The sequence below is a fragment of the Copidosoma floridanum genome, unplaced genomic scaffold (genome assembly GCF_036245765.1).
Source record: "Copidosoma floridanum isolate Cflo_tuat_1 unplaced genomic scaffold, Cflo_Japanese_pri ptg000017l, whole genome shotgun sequence".
In the NCBI taxonomy this organism is placed as follows: Eukaryota; Metazoa; Arthropoda; class Insecta; order Hymenoptera; family Encyrtidae; genus Copidosoma; species Copidosoma floridanum.
This window is the reverse complement of record NW_028321894.1, coordinates 8,612,077-8,636,127: the sequence shown is the minus strand read 5'-3', so window position 1 is coordinate 8,636,127 and position 24,051 is coordinate 8,612,077. Positions and strand designations below refer to the sequence as shown.

The following is a 24,051-nucleotide window of genomic DNA, read 5'->3' as shown; positions in this document are numbered from 1 at the left end:
AAATCATCGGGCGCCTAATAAAAATTGCCCTTATGACTCACAAGCCAAGGTTTACTGTAGGTAAAACAGAGACCACAGTTACCGTACATATTGTCAGTACAATATGTGACAAAAAACGTTTTTTTTAACTACTTGATTGTAGTACGCCATCACTGTACTCATTTAAAAACTTTTTTTTTTTTTTTTTGCTAATGATACGGTTGGACGTTGTACCATTTTTAATAAATATTTTAGTACAGTAATTAAAATGTTTCAATTTAATTTATGTAAATATTTGTAACCTAAGCTGATTTGACATTGCAAGAGAGCTGTCCGATGTACATAAAATTTTTAAAGAATGTATATAGTATAATAAAGAATGTATAATAATATAGTAATTTTATTGCTTCAAATACAATGCAACTCAACTATAGTCTCAGTTTTACCTCCAGTGAATTTTGGCTCGTGAGTCATAAGGGGAGTTTTTGTTGAGCGCCCAATAATTTCTACTGGGTGTAACGGTAAAAATTGTTAAGGTTAGATAAAAAGTCCAGAGTGACGTCTTAGTCCCACGTTTACCGTTCTGCACGCTTAATTTTATGGGCATTTACCATAAAATTTATAAAAAATCTCTCTCACTGTGTCAGTTTCATGCCAAGCTCAAGTAGATGTTCTTGTTTCAGTGCGCAAGTGCACTGTACGCTGTGTGGCCCACTACGTATTAGTAGCCCACTTTTGACTGTGAATTAGCCACCACTATTCTGTTACTTCCCGATACTTTGGCACATTGGTAGCTGTCGTTCACATATTCATACCCTTAACAGCACGAGTACTTGTTAAGTTATCATGTAGGTCAGTTACTTGTAATGTCGTAGCCTCTGAGCCTTACATCGAAATTTTGCCAGAAAGCCACCTAAAGGAGAGACAACTGAATATGAGACTCTTATCACTGACTTACGGTGACAAGGGGCCTGTAACGTGTTCATACATTTTTCTAGTTCACAACGTTGCAATTCAAATATGTATGTGTGTACATGCGTGTGAGCTTGTGTGAGCGTGAATAAATATTTTTTTAATACATCGTTTCCTAATTGTTCACTTAAAGTTTAGTCGATCGTTTTTCTTACTTTCACAATTGTTAGTTCTCATCCCATCAAAAAAAAGTTTTTTATGTATGACTTTAAATACAATCGTTCAATTAGATGATAATCGTTCATTTGAGAAATTAAGCCAAAGCAAATGGACTAGCCAGTATGTCATCATTTTTTTTTACCCTACTCTAGGGCTGCACACAAGATATTCGAAGTTTAGACAAAGAGAAATTTCTACTAAAACAACGGATAAGACTGTGCAGAACTTTATGCATGTAGACGTGGCCTGGATATTAGTTGCAATTTGTAGAAATAAATTTTATATAACATGCTTTAAAACTGTTAAGTGGAAAGTGTCGTAAGTGTTCATTAGGCATCCAGATATTCTTCGTGTATCATAAATTAACGAGAAGCCAAAAAAAATTTCATTGTTAACATTGTTCATGTTAAACACACCTACTAACACTATGATCTTTTTCATTTGTTTTGACAAAAAATGACTACACGTGATAAGTTAATTGGTAGAATTCACGACTGTTACCAAACTAAACTACTGTTGATGAGGAATAGCATATTTTCTAAGATAAAAGTATAGTATTGTGATATAAAAAGTTATAATTTTAAATATATGTCGTTTAACTTCATCACGCTTCATGGAGTACACAGGTAACACTCTTGGGTAGCAACTCTATTTGCTCGTAAATACAAAGGTTTTAGCAAATATATGAGAAGACTTAATCATTTATGTAATCTTTTTCTGATATTAGTCCTTAGTCATGTGACCCATGGCTTACTTTAGTTGTCATTCAATACTTTACAAGTCGTAAAACACATGCGTTCTTACAGCTTTCTAATTATTTAAGTACTTAAGGTGTGTTTTACGAGCTTTGTGTATTGGTAGAAATAATATTATTTTTGACAAACATACAAATCTCATAATGAATTATTCATCAGTGAGCTTCAACATTGTCTCTATACATTCATAATATTATTAAAAAAGCATAAGAGACCAACAGAAAAAATATGTCTGCAATTTTTTCTAACAAATAAGTTTTGTGTTATATTAAAAATATCATGAAAATATCTGTTATGCATTTTTTCCAACTGCACACAAAGTTATTTTTTTTCGGAAAACCATAAGAAGGTGCATGATATACTAAGAAATATTTATCAACCATAATGAAACAGCTAGTAATTAAATACGTTAAAAGATTATTTCTTGTAAATTGCAAAAAATGTAAGCAAATGAAAGTTTTTGTTAAGACAAGTTATTTCCCTACGATATCCTATTATATTAAATTCATTTAGAACATTATCAGTCACATGTTTAACCTACTAGCGTTTTAAGTTACAGCCACCTCTGAAGTTTAAATTTGACCATCTGAATCCAAATGTCCTCAAGAGATTACAAAAAAATAATCAAAACATTTGATAAATGTAACCCTTAGAACATACTTAATGTGATTTCGAAATGATAAGTTTTAAGCGCTCATTCATTATAAATATTATAATAGCTTTTCATTTGTCAGGATAATAGGAAGTCAGACTCAGTTGGACTTGAAAAAAGCTTTTTCCGAAAAATATATATTTTGTTATAATAGTACAGTTTCAATTTTAAATATCTACTACTAGCAGCCCCCCGTCTTGGATTCGCCCGAGACTTACTAAATGAAACACCGTAGTGTGTTGACATGTAATGTAAAACGTTTTCAGTTAGAAATTTTACATTTATGCCTGACACTTCTCAGAACAAAAATCTTTTCACTAAGAACATGTTTGTTCGCAATCCATTTAGTTTATTTGATCAAATAATAAGCTGTGAAAATAAAAAAAAAATATAATTATGCTGAAAAGTATCGTGCGTTCCTTATGCCATAAAATGATCGTTGGACATAAGGACCGGTTAATTATCAGTTTCTCCCGTGTAATTTTCGAAAAGGGCTATTTTTTTAAGATGTTAAGATTTTAAACTCTCAAAAATGTATATTAAAAAATTTTTTTTTTCTCTTATCTCACAACTTTATTACCAGAGCAACAAAGTCCTGGAGCTTAATCTCTACATTTTTTATTGCCACAAAAATACAAATATATTTTTTTCTTATTTAAAAACCTGAATTAAGATCTTTAAAGATTTAAAAGATTACTGTGAGGGTAAAATGTAAAGCTGATCTCTCACGTAATGGATTCTTTATTTGTCGATTTTGAAGCTGCTGTTCCAATCTCGATAAATTTCCTGCGTCAGTTTCTTGACGCCTAAAATTGTATTCATTAGCTTTGTTCGGGAGCTCAAATCCGGTGACATAATGATGACTTCCGATGTCTTATTATTGACAATGGCCGAAAATAAGACACCGGAAGTCACTATTATGTCACCAGATTTGAGCTCAAGAACAAAGCTATAAGATACATTTGAAGTTTTCCTTCCAATTCACCCTCTTGTAACTTTTGTGACCCCTAAAGGCTATTTTCTGTCAATTTTGTTAAGTTCTTATATAGTTGTTGGCCAGGTAGTTCAACGTCCGATTGCCCTAAAAAAGACCGGTGAGTTTTTTAAGTAAACTCTTTCTTGACTAAAGTTTACAGCAAATGGGACTGCCTGGATACCTTAGGGTGATCTTCTCTGGCCTGCTGTTGAGGACCCAGACTGATCGGGAGAAAAATTACAAAGTCCGAAGCATTAGGGCTAGTTGCAGTGCTCTTTCCCAACGTCTTCTGGCATAACGTCGAAGACGTTGGTGTCTAAAGCAGCTTTTTTTTGCAGACTTAGTTGTTTTGATGATCTAAGGTGGAGAGATTAGTAGAGATTGGTTCGTGATGCTTGCCCGTTGGAGACTCTCGTTGGCTCAAGTTTTTTTTTTTGCTTCATAGCTGTTAGGTACGCCCAGCGCAGACCTTTGAGAAGATAGGTGATTCCTGGTTACATGCTTAGAGTTGAGGGGGTAATATAGGGTCGTCGGTCACCAGGGCTCCCAGCCTTGCGACGAACAACTCTGCTCGTGACGTCTGCCAGTGGATAAATGACTTGGTATAATAGTGGCCGGCTTTACGTAGTCTTTTAGTCAACGAATAATGTTTCCGGAAATGGTTGTATTGGAAAGTATTTGTTGGCACGGTAGTTTAAACTTAGGGGGCCCTCAAAACAACCGATGAGATTGAAGGTTAAGTAATGAACGTAAATACTCATATTGGCCCTGAAAAAGGCCAGTGATGAAATTTCTAGTAATTCCTTATTATTATGTTTGATAATGTAGAGCCAGCTGTGGGTAGACTCTTACTCTTGGAGTCTCTGTGTACGGAGACTGTACATGAGGAAGATACGCCACTGATCAAAATATATCTCGTCTTTAGGTCATTGCCTGGAATGCCCGGATAACTACTGCTCATCGTTAGTTGGGAAAGTGGGCCTGGAGAATACCTTCTCTGTAGGTATGCCGTTGAAGCGACCACGAAGAAGTTGGCAGTTGTGGCTGCCCGTACTCTTAAGGGCTGTCTTCCCTGGCTTATATTTGTTGTAAATAATTTTCTGACGGCACCAGGCCTGATTATGGTATGGCCACATAACTCTGAAGTGTCAGAGCAGGATGTGATCTGGCTAGACACGTCGCCTGGTATTCCGCCAGAGAGGTTATCGGTTCGAATAAATTTTTTATTAGTGGCACTCATTAATCCTGAAGGTTTCAGGTGATAGTAAAGATCGAGATCACTTCCCTTTCGGAGAAGAGCGTCATTGGTAACAGGGATACCAAACTGCACGACTTCAACTACCATTCTCAATACAGCTCGATGAACTGCCAGTCGACGATTGCAGAAAAAACTGCGACGCTCCGGCCTATTATAACCACACTTATTCCATTCTGTTGCAGGTAGCTTCGATTTTATGTCGACCCCACCTAGCGGATCCTACTGAACTAAAGTGAAAAGCTGGTGTATTTTTGCAAAACTTCGAGCTTATTTATTGCTATTGTTATTAAATTTTTCTAAATAAAAAACATACTTAAACCATCTAGGAAGTGTCAAGAATCGGTATGCAAAATTTCAGCAAAATCGGTTCAGCAGTTTTCGCAGTTAGCGATTACAACGGTTTTAGCGACTTTGCTTTATACATAAGTAAGATAAAAAATCATTCTAAACTTTTTCTATAATTTTGAAAAGATATAAATAATTTCGTAACTGACTAAAATTAAGGGAATCAGTGGTATGAAAATATACAGAGTTTAAAATAGCTGAAAGCCATGTTAATTAACGGACACTAAGATTATTTCTTGTAATACATTCCTTTCAATCGAAAGATTGCAATAACAAGATAAATTAAATAAGCATGCCAAAATTAAAAAAGCTCGTCTTGATGACTGTCTAGTAAATTTTGTGTGTATGACGTACTCATTTGTCAAAATTTGTGTATACTTAAAGCATTACTTATTTTATGTAAGGTTAAATAATCATAGAGAATCGTATCATAATTTTTCTTATGGGTTTGTCTGTCGTATAAAGTAAAAATGAAAATAAAAGCCAAGAAGAAACTCTTTGTTCAGCAACTTCAAGGTTAATGTTATAGTTATACTAAAAATTATCTTCCTCACCAATGATGTAATGAAGTAGCTATGATAGTCAGTCATCATTCCAATCTCTTGTGCTTGTTTGAGTACTGTATAAATCTTATCAGTTGAACAATCAAGCACAATATGAGACTCTGCAGCATTTTTTATTTGTTTTAGTAATGGCCTGAAAAATATAAGTTAATAAGTAAAATAGTTACATCATCTTAACTGTCAGCGTAGAACTAACTTTTGACAGTACTATTTTTAAAAAAACACTTTTTTTTATATGTGTTTAATAGTAAATTTTGTGTTCTTATGGACTAAAAAATATGGTTAAAACTACCATGAATTCATTTTAGGACACATAACTACAAAAAATCTGCACCTACGAGGTGACTTGAAATTTTTGTTTTTATTGGGTGCTATGTCAGAAAAACAATAAACAACTTTACTTAGCACAATACTCTGATTTACTGACAGATTATATTTTGATTTGTAGGCACATAAAAGAAATTGATAGTATAATATATTACGTCACGAAGCCATAAAGTGGCTGATAAACGGCCACGTGATGTCACCTTTAGCTTTACCTCGGGTGACACATTCCATGCGGCCGTAGATCAGCCATTTTACGGCCTCGTGACGTAATATACGATTTTGGTCATCCCGTATAAAAAGTTTGTCCAATTTTAATTTGAATAGGTCGATATAGGTTAACGTAGAAAAAAAAAGATCGTTTGGTGCGTCGTACGTTTCTTAAGTATTAGTCCTATTGAAATACTAACAAGAGAAGGATGGATTATTAAACGTATCCAATGATGGGTACGTTAATTTTCCAGTTCATGTATTCTATAAGTGCTTTTTTCATAGAGTGCTAGACTTTTGTGGTATCATCACCTATTGGTCACTCTGAAATCAAAATAAAGTTTGTAAAAGCACATAGTAATAGTTTTGAGTACACGATTACAAAAGATAAGCAACTAATTATACGGCAAACTATAAGTAAGAAAAGTTAAAATCTGGGTAATGCTATGGTTAATATAGGCACGAATTGACTCGTCGCAACGACGAAGGCGGTTAAGAGAAAGCACTTAAAAGACAATGCGCACATACGTCTGGCCTTTAAAAAAAACAGCACTTGGCCATTATATATATATATAGTGTGATGTGTCGAGTCTTGCTCGCCTTGCAGTCAGCAGCAAGACGCTGTACATCTAATATTTATTAATAATTATCCTTAAGGGCCAGTAGGATAGGTAGATAGCTGGCATTCGAACACCTACAATTAATAAAAACACATCTATTTATATACAAAGATAATGCGTTTATTCTGACAATCACTATGTATGACATACAAGAGAATGTCAACGTCCAGCCATCCGACAAGACCTATCAACTAACAACTCGGCCCTGTGGGTCCAGCAGTTGCTGTTTGGCACAGTGCTCTCACGGTAGGGACAGGATTAAGGGACACAGGCCTACCGTTAACACTCCTACGGCGAGGTACACCGCAACTTGACCACGGGCACTGGGAGATCCGTCTGGCAGGTATCAGCACTCGGATGGCACGAGTCCCAGCAGAAGCCGCGTGTATACGCCTGCAACCGGTCGGGTCAGCAACAGGTAGCCGTGGCTGCGTCTTCTGTTGTCGCCTGATACCGAGCTCGCCTCACTAGCTTACGCAAAACTCAACCGACGTATATCAGAGTACGACTCTACGGAGAGCAGACAAGAGAGAGAGAGTCTCTCCTCCCGGCCCGCTGATCCGTGCTACCTTGGCACCTCAGCCACTTACACAGGTGTGTGTTGCGTTGTTACACACACACACACACCAGGTGCTACCCACAGTCGGGAATCGGTTGTGCTGCCTATAGTAGGGATGGATACCTATGTATGGGTTTGGGATGAGGTAGGGGTAGTGCGCACTGTACCGCCTCTCCTCCTGTCTGCTATCACAAAACCGGTATTCTAACTGTGACGGTGACTCGTCACGTCACAAATCCCAATTCGCAAACCCTGGTTTCACCCTAATTTTTATGTCCTATAAGGTGTGCGTTCGAATCTAGCTAAATGCCCTATCCGGACGGATGTGTAGGATGACGTAGAGTATTTGTTTGCGTATAGTGTAGCAGATCGTCTACTTCTTTAGGATTCAGCAGGAAATACTGGTCGGCCTAAATTAACGGCCTTGTTGGTGTAACGAGCGGTGTACTGTCACGGTATTGTGTGTGGTGTCAGTGTAAACACTAGTTATTAGCATTCCCTGTCAGATGGCATTGTGCAGCTGCACTCGCCTGTGCTTACAATTGAACTTAAAAGTAGTTTGCGACAACCAGTATCGAAATATTCCTGGGTGTTGGATATAAAAACAAATAAAAGAAACTGACTGCAGCAATAGATAACAGTGCCTTAACTCAACCAAATTATAAATCAAACAACAAAAGAAAACTTTTTTTTTTGAAACAGGAAATTAAGAATGCAGTAAAAATTGCGCGATATTATAATCAACAAAAAAAACTACGTGCCTATCCAGTGGGGCAGGATTATCTGTTTATCTCATCATGTAGATGTCTCACAAAAATTTAATTAATAAAAACTTAACTTTTTTTATATCCACAACTCAAAAAAAAAAAAATGACTTCGTCCTTTCTGATTGGACAGAGCCGTAAGGGCTCTTTCCTGCTCCCACCGCCAGTGCTCCAGTGCTATTCGCACTTTACAATTTTACTTATCTGCCCTTCGGTACCTCCCCGTGCCCAAACTCAGCCAATACCTTGGCTGGTAACATAAAAAACGGGGAAAGAGAGGAAAACAAAAAAAAATTTTCAACTGGCAGTGGCAGAAAAGTAAAGAAACAGGTAGGCAAACGTAAGGGAACAGAAAGATTTCTTGCTATACTAGGTAAGAAAGCCAATGTTGTATGCCGCTGTCTGTTCCAATCAAAAAAATTAGACATAAATTCGTTGCGTGATACCGTGCTTCACAGTGCGCTTAAAAAATAATATTAAAATTAACATAAAATAAAGTTTTATTGTTCGTTTATTTACTTTCGTGTGGATAAATAAATTGTAAAGCCTTTATTTTCAGGTTAAAGGACTATATTTAAAGAAAAATACAGAATAATACTAATAATAGAAATGATAGCAATTCGTAAAAGTAATATAAAATAAATCCTCTATTTGGGATTGGAATAAAAACAAAAAGGATAAGAAAGAAAAAAAAAAAAATTCTCTGTAGGGATAATCAATATTTTCTGTAGGGTTAATCATTGTACGCTCCTCTGCGTGGCATGTTGTTGCCTGCCTGCCTTGCCGAATAGGCTCGCCTTTCTGCTGCCCAGAGGTCACGACAATGTGGACATTTTGTGATGCTCACCCCTTTTTTTCCGGATTTGTGGCAAAATTTTTTCGCATGGTCGCGCGTCGTACACTGTGCGTAACGATGCCCCAGATTCCCGCAATTCCAACATCCCAGATTCGGAACAGATATGGCCTACGGAGTCGGCACCGTCTCCTCTCTCAGGAGATCCGCTTCTGGGGTGAACGGTGGGGGTCCAGGCATTCCCCTTGGCCAAGTTACCCGCATGTCCATGAACCGTGGAATCCTTGCCGTTTCTAGAATCACCTGCAGGGATGGTGGTACTGCTCGTCGGGGTGGGCAGGCCGGCGCCGATGCTGTTAGGGGCACGTATCCTCGTTGTGCTAGGTGGATCTGCCTGAGCACCGACTGGATTGTCTCCATATCCTCTACTGGCCGAGGTCCCTCCGCCAGGGTGTTAGCAATCTCCAAGAGCTGCTCCAGCATCCTGGGGCTCAGTCTGCCTACCGGCTCCGGATCGGGGCGGATCTGGCGTGCAATGATTCTGGTGGGCGCCGGAGTCGGGATCGGTCATACCCTGGGGGGGGAGGAACCACATCTGCCTCCCTTGGTGTGGGTGGCCCCTCGGCTCTGGGACCTGGTAACTGGCCGTTGGTCGGGATCGGTGCCCTGGGCTGTGGTCTCCTCTCCGTAGGTGGCCCTGCTTAAATGACCAATCGTGTTTGGGGAATGACTCTGCCTGGTTGCCTCAGCTCCTCTCCACTTGGCTCGCGGTACAGGTCGTCAAGCCGGGGATCCCGTCCTCGCCTCGATGCGTCTGCCCATGCCTTGCGCCCAGTTGGTTGGCGCCGGATTCATTGTCCTCTCATGATTGGGGTCCGTAGGGGTATAGCTCACTTTAGATTCATTGTCCAATGAATGGCGTGGGGGTGTGTACCGCTTGAGGTCATTAATATAAGTTTTTACTACTTTTCCTGTCGCGGTCTTCCTCACTTCCACTACTACGTCCGAGAGCAATTAAGTTACTGTACAGGGACCCACAAATTTGGGTGCGAGTTTCGCGGCAAATCCCTGGGTCCCTGAGGATAGTACGTGATTTCTCCGCATCACACTGTCCCCCAATGCAAATGATTCTGCCCTTCGCCCCCAATTATAATATTCCGCCTGCTTCTCTCGCGCTAACTCAAGGTGCTTCCCTACCAAATCCCTAATCATTTCTAAGTGGCTTACCCTATCGGCCCATAAGGAGGTATTTGTTAGGTCTAATGGTGCAGTTGGTGTGTCACGTTTCGGAAAAGCTACAGGTGGAGGATTTCAGCCAAAGTTCAGGAACGCCGGGGTGAGTTTCGTGGACGCTTGCTCCATTGTGTTCATTGCAAATGCAAACTCTTGTAGGTGTATATCCCACAGCCGGTGATCCTTATCCAAAAACGAGTTTATAATCGGGTTCAAGGTGCGAATTACACGCTCTGCCGGGTTAGCCTGTGCGTGGTATGGTGGGATGGTAGAGTGTTTAATGCCATAATTTTTACACATTTTTTTCAGTTTCCGGTTGACAAATTTGGTGCTGTTATCTGTTAAGATGTATTTCGGTTTTCCCCACCTGTTCAATACTAGCTCCTCTACCGCTTTCCTGATGCTTTTTCCGTCTGCCTTGCGAAGTGCTTTTAACTCTACATATTTCGTAAATAGGTTCTGGATGATCAAGATATATCGGTGCCTATTCTTCGATGAAGGTTTTGGTCCTGAAATATCCATAGCTATAGCCATCCATGGTTGCTCAGTGATTTTTTCCCCCATGAATCCGACAGGAGCTTTCTGTAGGACTTTTAGCTGTTAACACTCTTGACATTCCCGGACATACTGAACCACATCTTGGAAATAACCCGGCCAATAATAATAGTTGGCGAGACAAGCATAGGTCTTCTCCACTCCTGGGTGACCTGCCTGGGGGGCATTGTGGGCATCGTATAGTGCCTGGACGCGGTGTTTCTTTGACAGGACAATTTTCCATTCGTCGAGGTCCTCCATCGTTGAACTAACGATAGGGTTTGGTTTGTGGAAGAAAAGGGCTCTGTTCTCATATTTTAAGTTCGCAAATTTCTGTGGAGCAGCCTGCACCCCCTTAACTCGCTTCAAGAACCATTTATCGCGCACTTGCTCGGCATCGGGAGTAATTACTGTGACTAAATTTTCTTGGGCACGGGATAGGGCATCTGGAACTTGATGTAGTTTACCTTGACTATGGACAAACTCCAAGTCGTATGCCTGCAACGCAGTGTTCCATCGAGCCAATCTCCCTACTAAGTTCTTTAATCTATTGAGCCATAATAGGCTGCTGTGGTCAGTAATTACTGTTACCCGTTCCCCCTGCAAATATCCCCTTAATCGATTAACAGCCCACAGCACAGCCAAAAATTCCTTCTCAGTTACGGTGTAATTACGTTCCGGTTTGCTTAGTGTGCGGCTGACATAACATATCGGGTGTTCTTCACCTTCGAGGGTTTGGGTTAACACTGCGGCCACAGCATTGTCACTGGCGTCAGTTTGTAGGACGAACGGTTGCGTAAAGTCGGGCATGGATAGGACAGGGGCTTCGGTTAGAGATTGTTTGAGGCTCTCAAATATTGACTGCTGCTCCTCAATCCATTGCCATTTCATGTCTTTAGACATGAGCTTTGTTAAGGGCGATTTCTTGTTGGCAAGATCAAGGATAAACCTGGATTACCATCCATTTATTCCTATGAATCTCTTAAGTTGTTTGAGGTTGGTAGGTGCGGGATATTCTAAGATTGGCCGGACTTTGTCAACATCTGTCCTAAGTCCCTTCCCGTCCACCACGTATCCAAGGTACTTAACTTCTCCACACCCGAATTCTGATTTTTCTTGGTTAATTACGAGATTTGCCTCCCTTAATGCCTTTAAAACAATTCTCAGCCACTTGACGTGCTCTTTGAACGTTTCTGTGACGATGATAATGTCGTCCATGTATGTGCATACGTATGGTTCCCACTCTGGTTTAATAATTTGGTCCATGATGGTCTGAAATGTAGCTGGGGCGTTGGTCAGTCTATAGGGCATGCGCACGTATTAATATAACCCTCTACCGGGTACAGTCAAGGCTGTGTATTCCTTGCTGTTCTCATCCAAGAGGATTTGATGATAGGCCTCACTGACGTCGATTTTTGATAAAAACCTCGCCCGGTGCAATTTGTCCAAAATATCATCCATAAGTCGCATGGAATACACGTTTTTTCGCGTAATTTCATTAAGTTTCCGGTAATCTATACAAAACCGAAACTTTTCGTTGGCTTTTGGCGCCAAAAATGGACAGCTGCACCACGCGCTTTCCGATTCCTCGATGATATTTTCATGCAACAAACGGTCTATCTCATCGTACGCAATCTGCAGGACTTTAGGCGCATACCGTCGGGGACGTTGTTTAATTGGGGGGTGACCTTGTACGTCAATGCTATGTTTAGCTACGGTAGTTATGCCGAGCTTGTCTGGTCAAGGGATTATCAATCCATCTAGGATTTTCTCTAGCTCGTGCTCCTCAGTAGAGGTCATCGTTACCAATCCCCCCGCAGCAGCAATCGCTGCTGAACGTATTTGATCACCATCCTTACCCTTAAATTCTTGCCAGGGACTTGGGGGGGTACGCCATACATCCTTACCATAATCGATCGTTACTTTAAAAGTTCGTAGGAAATATATTCCAAAAATGGCTTCGTACTCTAATTCGTCCACTAACCCCAACGTTAACGTCTTGGTAGTTCGCCCGATGGTTGACGGAATGCTTACAGTGCCTTGAACAGCAAGTACTTTGCCGTTTGCAACAGAAATTGTTGCACAACAGGGTTGAAAATTCCTCACTCGCCTAGTAATTCCTTTTCCCAGGTAACAGTGCACTGCGCCACTCTCTACGAGGGCATGCATTTTAATACCTGCGACATCCAGCGGTAAATAGTAACGAGGGTCCTCAGCAAGTGCCAAAACTTCTATTGCCCTTTCAGTTCCATATGTCCCCCACCCAAGTCCTCGACTCGCGGCGGACACCTTATCTACGGTCGACGATAGGAAGCTCGGCCATTGCCGCTCCTTCTGTCCTTTGCTTCAGAGATGGGTGTTTTTAAACTCCCAACTTCCTAGGCCCCATTTGTACATACTGTTAGCTATGAAACTGATTCTATTCATCGCTTCGTTTGTCCAGTATATTAGCGTTGTTATAACTTTGGCCCCGTAACTCATGAAACCCAACTGAGCCATTTGGAAAAATTTTCCCAGTCGATATACTTGCCGATTACTACAATTCTGTACGTCGCCTAAATTTTCTACTAGCCATGTCATAAATGCAAGTACCGCAAGTCCTATTGCTGAAGAAATTTTTGAAGTCTCCTGTTGGTCTGTATGGTTAGCTGCCTTAATTACTACTATTTCTGGTTCATTTGGAAACGCGTATTGTTCCGGTTAGGTGGCTCCAACTCCAACTGCCCTACTCCTCTGGCGTTTCCCGTCCTTTCCGTGTTACATTTGGGGCACTTGTAGCGCTTGTCCCCTATCTTGCCGCATTTGGTACAATATTCTCGGTAGGGGCAATCATTACGCCACTGTCCCACATTTCGTCAAATAAAGCACGATCGGTCCCTGTTATCTGTAGTGGTATTTTCACCAGGGGTTTTCGTGTTATTGCCAGTTGACTTCTTCTTTTTAAAAGCTGAAGCCTGCGCATTCGAGTGCCGTTCAGCTACCTCTTGTCTTTCTAGCATCATACCTTTTAACGGAGCTAGCATTTTTTCAAGCTGCTGTAGCACAGTTTTACGCTGCTTCTCTGTCTTATCCTCCCCGCTCAGTGGGGTATTAGTTGTTGGCGTCAACGTTTTTATATCCTCGACGTTAGGGGTAAGGGTGTTTGATACTGCCACTATCTTCTTTGGTGTATTCTGTTTTCGGGGAATGAAAGATGTTGCCGGGAACAAACTATCCTCGGGTAGTGGGGGTGGACGGTATTCTTTATCCTGTTGCCAGGTTAATTCAACATTTTTGCCCAACAGCAAAAAATCGTTAAAGTTGTTTATCTGTGCCCTTAAAATTCTACAGCAATAATAAGGATGAAGATTCCTGTATGCCCGATTAATTTGTTCGTAGAGCGGCAGGGGTGGGTAAATTTTGTCTAATAGGGTTCGCAGATTGGATAGGTAAATTTCTATATCCTCATGTGGCGCCTGTGTGCGTCTTTCAGCTTCTTTATTCACCCTACCCTGTAAATCATTTATCCCATATTGTAGTTGGAAAGCGGTTATGAATTCGCCTATAGAGCGGCAGTTGTATTTTTCCCGTCGGAACCAGTTGTTTGTTTCTGCGTCAAACACTGCCGGTAACACCCTTAATAATTGCTCTAGTGACAAGTTGTACATCGTCACGCATTCCCATAGTCGGGTCAAAAAATCCTCAGGATCATCTTTAGCACGTCCGCGAAATTCAACATTCCAACGGGTCAACAAATCTAGCTTGTACCTTTCGCACCTAATTTGTGATTCGCGCTGTTGTGCTAATATTCCCACGCCTGCCAAAGTTTAATAATGTTGATTATACCCTGCGTTAGTGCTGGGAATATTTCCATAAATGCCTCTGCTTTGTCCACCTTGGTTAGCTGAGGTCGAATTGCAGTAATCTTTAGGTCCTATGGTAAATCGATGTTCGTGAGAAAAATTATCTTGGCTATGACTTTGTATCTCTACACGTGGATGACTGATGCTGCCAGTTGTCGGTAACTGCATACTTGCGTAATTGAGGAACGAATGTAAAGGTACATTTTGCGTTTGGGCTGTAGGTGTTCGAGTCTGCGGGGGCAGCGAGTGTATCGTTGAGTGCGTTAGGGGCACGTTTGACATATCGTGGGGTACGTGTTGTTGTGTGTAGCTATTCGTTTTACGCCTTGCTTCCGTGTATCCCATTTGTGCGCTTATGTTGTGATCCTGAGATGCCAAGCCTTCATAGTTATGGTTGGTAGGGTGTCCGTCTGACCACTTTACCCGACGGTCGTTTGCAGCACTACCCTCTCTATCCCCCGATGCCAAAGCTGCTTGACGGTTATTACCACTGAGTGCCATAAATTTATTTTCGCCCATCCTTAGACCTGTCCTTTGTTCCTTGTTTACAGTCCCTATGTTTTCTCTGGCAGCTCTATTTGCCCCCAAGTTACGTACAGGACCTGCTGCTAATACTCGTGACGGTCTACTCGTAGGTTCCCGATGTATCTCTTGCGGGGTCCACTCAAACGACCCTCTGTAGGGTTGTAATGCTCCGTGTGTATTGGATGGTACGTTTTGTTTATCTCGTACTACCGATTCCATATTTAATTGGTCACTTTGCTCCCTCACAGTATTGAGATCGCGACGTACTTGCCCGCTTACAACTTCACAGAATTGTTGATTTGCAGGTGACGATGTGGTGGCTCGATCCTCTCGTGTGACACTTGCGTCTGCCTCCGACGATTCGTCGTATCTGAATTGTGTCTATCGGCTTCCCGGCCTATACTCCATGTCTGAAAAGTCTATAGTCAAACTATTTTTCTCTACTCGAGTGACTTCATCTATTTCCTTAGTCCACGTTGTAGCTGTTGCCCCTATATATTTTCTGCTCAAGAAACGTTGTTATCTATCTCTAGCTTCTGGCGTGGTTCCATTACTTTTTAACCCTAGCAATATTAAATACTGGAATATTTCCCCGTCCGTGTATAGTTTAATTGTGTCCTCGATTACGTTATTTATTGTCTCATGGCTCAGCGCTTGGAGTTCGTCCCCCCCTGTTACGCTTGCGCTGAAGGAGAACTCCAAATCCTCTAGTGAGACTGTCATATTTTGTGTGTAGAACGCTAGGGGTCACGAAATAAACAAAGCCGAATAGTCGAGTATACACGATAAGGTCTTATTATATCGCTTGTATGGGTTGATGTTATACTGTGTATTTACAAGTAGCTTAAAATTATTAAGCTACTGTAGGGATTATCCCAAACAAATTCTTTACAACATAATAAATTGGTGTTAATACGCTGCTAACTAAATGTAAACACTACCGTCTTTAACTTTCCCTTGTTATTAAATTTTCGATTCGTATATCATATACAATCTACACTACACAGTAGTTAATTCTGTACAAGGTCGCACTTGAGAAATAAAAGAAAACACCTTGTTTTTATTTCACTACACGCTAGCAAAGGTAAACGGTAGGGAAAAATAAACGATCAACTTTCAATTTGATATACACAAAAATTATTATCAAGTAATGAGTACTGTTTATATTTAAACTTCGTTAAAGGAGTAGCACGCACTAACAGCACAATAATGCGCTGGCAACTAAGTTACAACATAACCATTAAAATGTGCAAAAAAAAACAAATTTAGCATTAAAATAATATTCAATACAGCGTGCACACAAAACGGCCGTATGAGAGCACCGTGCTGGACAATTGCCTAAACAACTAATCGAGCGCCATGTGATGTGTCGAGTCTTGCTCGCCTTGCAGTCAGCAGCAAGATGCTGTACATCTAATATTTATTAATAATTATCCTTAAGGGCCAGTAGGATAGGTGGATAGCTGGCATTCAAACAACTACAATTAAGGAAAACACATCTATTTATATACAAAGATCATGCGTTTATTCTGACAATGACTATGTATGACATACAAAAGAATGTCAACGTCCAGCCATTTGACAAGACCTATCAACTAACAACTCGACCCTGTGGGTCCGGCAGTTGCTGTTCGGCACAGTGCTCTCACGGTAGGGACAGAATTAAGGGACACAGGCCTACCGTTAACACTCCTATGGCAAGGTACACCGCACCTTGACCACGGGCACTGGGAGATCCGTCTGGCAGGTATCAGCACTCGGATGGCACGAGTCCCAGCCGAAGCCGCGTGTATACGCCTGCAACCGGTCGGGTCAGCAACAGGTAGCCGTGGCTGCGTCTTCTGTTGTCGCTTGATACCGAGCTCGCCTCACTAGCTTACGCAAAACTCAACCGACGTATATCAGAGTATGACTCTACGGGGAGCAGACAAGAGAGAGAGAGTCTCTCCTCCCGGCCCGCTGATCCGTGCTGCCTTGGCACCTCAGCCACTTACACAGGTGTGTGTGGCGTTGTTACACACACACAAACACCAGGTGTTACACACAGTCGGGAATCGGTTGTGCTGCCCATAGTAGGGATAGATACCTATGTATGGGTTTGGGATAAGGTAGGGGTAGTGCGCACTGTACTGCCTCTCCTCCTTTCTGCTATCACAAAACCGGTATTCTGACTGTGACGGTGACTCGTCACGTCACAATAGAAATAGATAGTCTTTTGGGACTGGTAATGAGATGCATAAATGTTAGGTACCTACACACATATCACACTATGTACAGATGTACAAAATAATTTTCGTCATCCCTGATAGTGAAATTTGTTGTTAACGTCCACTTACTAAGACGTAAATCAACAAATGTATGGTCGTAGGATTTTTTTACATTCGCTGAAAGGGGTACTTCTATGAGATCCATGCTCCAAAGTGCACAACGAATATCTATCTGTATGTATAAGTTCAATAACAAATTTTCATGTATATATTTATATATGCATATACAGAAATTTTTCATCGATTCCATGTATACAAATATGTTTGTTTTTTTTATTTTATAGTGCTTTACGTCTGGCTTCTATAAAGGTGACTACTGAGGGTACTGAGCACTTGGGGGAAGGAAACGAAGAGAAATGGGGAGGCTCTCATTACAGGAGGGGGGTGAGAGAACTTAGGCAACTTTTGGTGCGAGAAAGTCGCATAAGTTCTCCTTGAGGAGCATGGTGTGGTGAAAAAACATATGTGAAAATTTACAAAGGTACTTGCCTGAAAAAGTCGCACTGGCCGAGAATCAAACTACTAAGTGGACGTGAAGAACAAATTTTTCTGCCGAGGATGACAAAAGTTATTTTGTATATTTGTATGGACTGCGCTATATGTAAAGGTAACACTTGTGCATCTCACAACAGATTCCAAAAGATTCCAAAAGACATGGTCTGTTAATACTGTAGTCAAGATGAAATTAAGTTGTAAGAGGAATTGAAGAAATTTTTGTGTATGATGTAGTTTAACAAAAAAAGTATTTTTCTATTCTTTTCAAACAATCGGAATTTCAAGCTAGTAACTAACAATAACACTGAAAAATATAATTGATAAAAGCTGCAGCAAACTGTCATTTTACCTAACTCTTAAGCTCTTTAACATTAATTTAGCACTATCTTATATCGTAAGCAAATGACAATGTTGACTAACCAAATGAACTCACATGTTCTTGAAGATAACGATAAAAAAACGTTCAACCATCTACTCTAGAACGGTATTGCTCAGTTATCTGGAAACTCACAAGAAATCAGCTGAAAGAGTTAGCATAAGTTTGCGTGCTTGTCTAGATGCAACAACTTTTTGAAGATAAGTGCTTACTATAAACAAATTAAAGCTTGTCAGCATACCTGTTATTAGATCTCTGTTGAGTTAAAGCTTTCGTAGAATGCCATTTGGTTAAAAAAATTTATTAACCACATCGCAAGTTTCTGTTGTAAATAAATATGTTTTTACCTTACTAATATATACAGAAAAGTCACTCAAACCGTTGTAATTGCTAACCACGAAAACTACTTAACCGACTTTACTGAAATTTTGCATGCAGATTCTTTACGATTCCGAGATAGTTTTTGCTTAGTTTTTTTAAAAAAGTTTATAACAATAGTGATAAATAAGCTTAAAGTTTTGCTCAACTAAGCTAGCTTTGCGCTTTAGTTCAGTAGGATTCACTAGGTGGCGTCAAGGTAAAATTAAGCCATCCGCAATCAAAAATAGCAAAGAGTGGGTATAACGTTCCCCATTGAGTTGACGATTCTCGTAGTCGATCATTGGCACTACACCAAAAACAGAGTAGTGCATTGTGTAGCTGGAAATTCCCCCTACCAATAACAATCTTCTTTAATGGGCAAGCGAATAAATTAGTTTTTACCTCGGATTGCCAAAATAACCGAGTGCGATGGAAAAACAGACGCTTAGATCGTCAACGTCTCCAGTGTAATACCAGAAAATGGGCCTAGCCAGAGTACAACCTGTTTTAGCACTTTAAAGCTCTATGGCCGTTTAACCATTCGATGTAGTGCCGTCAGAAAATTTTCTACTTTAAATATTAGCCAGGAAAGACAGCCCTAAAGAGTACATGCAGTCACAGCAGCCTCCTTCTTAGTAGTCGTCTCAAAGGCATACCTACAGGGAAGGTCCTCTCCAGATCTGCTTTCCTGACTAACGATGAACGGTTGGTTATCCGGGGAATGACTTGAAAATAAGATATTCTTCGGTCAGCAGCGTACCTTCCTCATGTACGGTGTCGGCACAGAAAGACTCCAAGGATACAAGTCGAGCTTCCCGCAGCTTGCTCTCCATTATCAAGAATAATAATAAGGAATGGCTGCAAGTTTCACCTCTGGCCCTTTTCAGAGCCATTATAAGTTCTTACGTTCCCTCCTTAACCATCAATCTTATCGTTTCTTTTTAGGTCCACCTAAGTTTTAATTACCTTACCAACAAATACGTTTTTACTACGATTTCCGGAGACGATTCGTCAACTAAACGACTATGTAAAGCCGGCTGCTATGAAACCAAGTCAGTCATTCACTGGCAGATGTCACGAGAAAAGTTGTTCGTTGCAAAGCAGGGAACCCCGGTGATCGACGACTTTATACTATCCTTTAGACTTTAAGCATTCAACCAGGAATCAGCGTTTCTCCAAGGTCTACGTTAAGAGAACCTAACAGCTATGAAGAAAATATATCAAACGTGCACCAACGTCTTCGACGTTATACCAGGAGACGTTGGGAAAGAGCTCTCAAACTAGCTCCAAAGCTTCAAACGTTATAGTTTCCTTTGTTATCAGTATGGTGCTGTAATAACAGGCCAGCGAGGATCACTCTGAGGTATAGAGGCAATCACGTTTGCTGGAAACTTCATTCAAGGAAGAGCTTACTTAAGAAGTTCACCGGTCCTTTTCAGGGTCATAGTACGTCCAACTACCTTGCCAACAAATACATTACAACCTAATAAAGTTAAAAAAAATTGCCTTTAGGACTCACAAGAGTCTCGACGATGCTAAAAGTCACATGAAGTCGTATTGGAACGAAAACTTTAAATGTATCTTATAAATACAATTTTAGGCGTCAAGAAAATGACGAGATAATTTATTAAGTGAGAAATCAGCTTTTCACTTTAACCCTCATAGTAATCTCTTAAATCTTCCAGATTTTTTAATAGGTATCATATGAATTTGTATTTTTGTTGCGATAAAAAACGAAGAGCTTAAGCTCCAGGGCTTTGTTTCTCTGGTTTCAAGTTGTGAGATAAGAGAAAAAAATTTTAAATTATGTATCTTTGGTGAGCTTTGAATCGAAACAGCTTTAAAAAATAACCCTGTTCATAGATGATACGAGACATACTGCAAATCAACGGCTTTTTGAGGCTAACGGTTATTTTATGGCATCAGGAATGCACGGTACTTATTAGCATAATTATATTTTTCTCACTCCTAACAGCTTTTTACTTGACCAAATAAACTGTATGCATTCCAAACAAATATGATTCAAATAAGAAGATTCGTTTTTTCAGGAGTGTCAGGAATAGATATAAAATTTCTAACTAAGAACGTTTTACATTACATATTAACTTAGTACGGTGTTCCATTGAGTGAGTCTCGGGCGAAGCCGAGACGGGAGGGCCGCTAGTTACAAATAATCTGAAGCCTCCAAAAAATAGCATTTGAGCATCAATAGCGATTTTGGGAAGACATTAGAGTAGGGTCCATTATAATATCTTTAAAATATAATGAGAGTAACCAGTTACAATAATCTGCAGTTTAGTAGCCAGATATATCCCTCAAACCTTTCACAGCATGCTAAGAAGACTACCATGAAAAAGATAAATTTCCACTTAGAGTTGTCAGTGTGAAGCATTTAACCATAAATGACTGATAAGCTTTGTAAAGTTTTGTATCACATTTTAGTTTTCCTCTAACTGTTAAATTACCGGTCATGCAGAGCCACAAGTGTAAGTCTTTATTTTTTCAGTCATTTCTCAATCCATCCAAAGTCTTAGAGAAGTGTGTAGGGCTTGGTTCTTATGCTAAAAGTAGTGTTGGATCCTTTCTTGGTTTGAAATTCAATGAAAATGCAGTAGGGTCAGATATTTGTTTTCTTAATTTTATAAAGAAAGCTATTAGTTAACTTGCTTCGCACTAATAAGCAACATTGTAGTCATAGCAGCATAGATTTAAGTGTCTACAAAAAGGCTATTTCACTAAGTATATAATAATGAAGTTTAACAAAGTCTTAGTTTACAACCTACTTTTTAATCATTAATTTTTTTAAAAGTTATAGGCTAACATAAAGTTATCTACCGTATTTCTTAAGCCTTTACCTTGTTTCTCATCCCAAAATTAAAATATTTACGAATAGTAAGGCCAACATAATATTTTGTTCTGTAGTCATTTGAGGCTTGTTAATTAGGATCTAGAAGATCAGAGAGTGAGTTAGAACTTTGAGACGGATACATGATTACCTTTTTTTTTAATAAGTAACGTCAGATCTCTTAACATCAGGTAGATAAGTAAAAGAATAATCAAAGTTATTCTCGTACGGGTCTAAGAAAATTAATAGTACTAATATTAATATGTAAGCGTTAAGTTAAATAAGTTTCTGACACTATTGTATATTTTTTAGCCAAATTCTTTGTGAATTATTTAAAACCCTGATCATTGCTAAAAAACTTTGCTAGATCTTTGCTAAGTACGACACCCAACTGTTTAGTCACCTGAACCTTAGAGTACTGACCAAAGAAATTTATCTGGAGAGATAAATTGTTTGTAAATGAAGTATTTTTTTATTCAGGTTTAACTGAAAAACATTACAATTATGCCATCAATGGACTTGACAGTGAAAGACACACATTATAAGAGCCTTAACACATTGGAACTTCAGGCTTTTGATTAATCGAAAGAAACTTTTTCCTTTATTTAGAAGGCTAAAAAAATGACATTAAGAACTTGATTCTTTCACCAAAATCTTTAATGTCATAATTTGTGCTGTAGAAAAATTAAAAAATGGTTATGGAAAAGGAGACGTTAGGAAACTTTTCAGAACGTTTACCAATATTTAGTGGTATGGATATCAAATTTTTAAAAATGGAAAACAGTGATAATATCTAACGCACTGTGTTTATTTTGCACTAAATTTGTATTATTACGTAAATTAATGTAGGTATTTATGTGTGGTCAGTGGTTCTACCGTCAGTATTAACAGGGTCTACGTTTATTTTAATTTTAAGTGAGGAAAGTAAGCGAGATACATGCATACATCCACGTTATACCGCAGATTAAAGTGTAAATAGCCTTGGTGTACTTAATATATATGTCACAAAGTATTCTGCCTAATACTATACGGGAATCAGAGAGACCTAATCTTTTCATACAGTTTTACTCTAGTTCAGTACAGAAGTCTGATCATATTTTTAGATAGTCATGCAAAATATAAGTGTAGGTAGCTAAGAAATATTGTTTATGATTATAAACATCCATTAGTACATTTTATGCATTACAGTCCAACTTAATTAGTATGTTGCATTCTAAAGGCATTTTTCAAGTTTTTCTTATATAAAGATGTGCACAAAAAATTAATACTCTGTAACAAAAAACAATCTTAAAATATACTGACTGGCAGATCTGGCCTTATAATTATAAAAAACAGATAGTTCAAGCTTTGAAAGAAACAAAAGTATGTCAAAAATTCCTTAGTAAAATAATACTTACTTTTTTTATTCGTTAACACCTCAAATTTTAAATAAAAATCTTAAGTCTTGGCTAACTCTAATTGAGGTATAGTAAATTAAATAAGTTTTAGCAGCTAAAAAGCATCTTTGACTCAGTGGAACCTTACTAGTAACTGACTTTCAATCTTTTTTGCTTGCCCAAACTTTTTTAAGTTAGTTAACGCAGCTTGAATTTTTTTAAAAGACCAAGCTAGGTTGAATCATGGGCTTCCATAATTAATGAACATGATGGTTAATAAACAATAAGTATGGATAAAAAAAGTTTTGTTTGAGTGCAAGAGCTCTTTATTGTTTAAACGTTATGATAGAAGTAACATAAGCTTTGCTTTAAAACTAGTTTTAATGTACGCTTCTGTGTTATTAGCATAATCAATGCTGATTGTCTATAAATATTTGCAAAAATTAATCTGTGAGACGGCTCATTCTTTACAACTTTTTCTTATTGACGTCATAGAAAGCGACTTCAATCTCTAAGCTTACGATTTTTCTAAATATTTGTAATACATTCGGAATAGTTGTAAATTCTTAAAATATTCAAAATTGACAGTTATACGTGTACCTTTATATGTGCTCGATATTAACTCTGCATTATTTACACAATCAAGATGTAAGATTTGGTTTGTGGGGAAATTTTTATTGCAGGCACGATTTCTTCATTTACTTTTTGATATTCATAGTACTAATGTTCTATAAACAAGATAAAAGTTAATGCTTTTTTAAGACTAACACAAGTAGTTACCAGAGAAGAGACAGCCCATTACACAGAAACAGTAGTATAGCAAGTAATCAAAAGCCTACAGTATATCAGTATCAGATAGATATAAAAAATGACAGTCAACAAGAGTAGCAGTAGAACTTGTAAAGCAGCTGAATGAGTTACAATAAACTCCCAAAACATGTATGCAATTATTTGAAGTGGACAAGAAAGGTTTTTAATACCATTTTTTATTATTACATGAAGTTTAAATTCAGCATAGCCCAAGATTTCTCTACTATGACATTTTTTAACCCTTATCAGTTCACTAGATCAGTCCAATTCTTTCTTGGAAAGTGACAGTACTGAATATTAAAACTGACATAATGCATAAACTAACTAAGGTGTTATAGAAAAAAAAAAAAAAAAAACAAAAAAATTAGTTTTGGCAATATTACAACATACAAAATGTAAAGAAAGTGATTCTCTAAGACGCTCACACCATAGATTTCTAAAAATATCGCAGACATGGTG

The 24,051-nt window shown here is 38.9% G+C and overlaps 1 protein-coding gene across 1 annotated transcript in view; it reads right to left on the bottom strand.

Moving 5' to 3' along the window:
* KaiR1D (Kainate-type ionotropic glutamate receptor subunit 1D) overlaps positions 1-24,051 on the bottom strand; it is a 1,638,136-nt gene that overhangs the window by 1,334,856 nt on the left and 279,229 nt on the right. Inside the window, exon 13 of the mRNA XM_089592467.1 lies at positions 5,651-5,792. Within this exon, the coding sequence (XP_089448593.1) occupies positions 5,651-5,792 (142 nt within the window). The remainder of the gene's footprint in view (positions 1-5,650; positions 5,793-24,051) is intronic.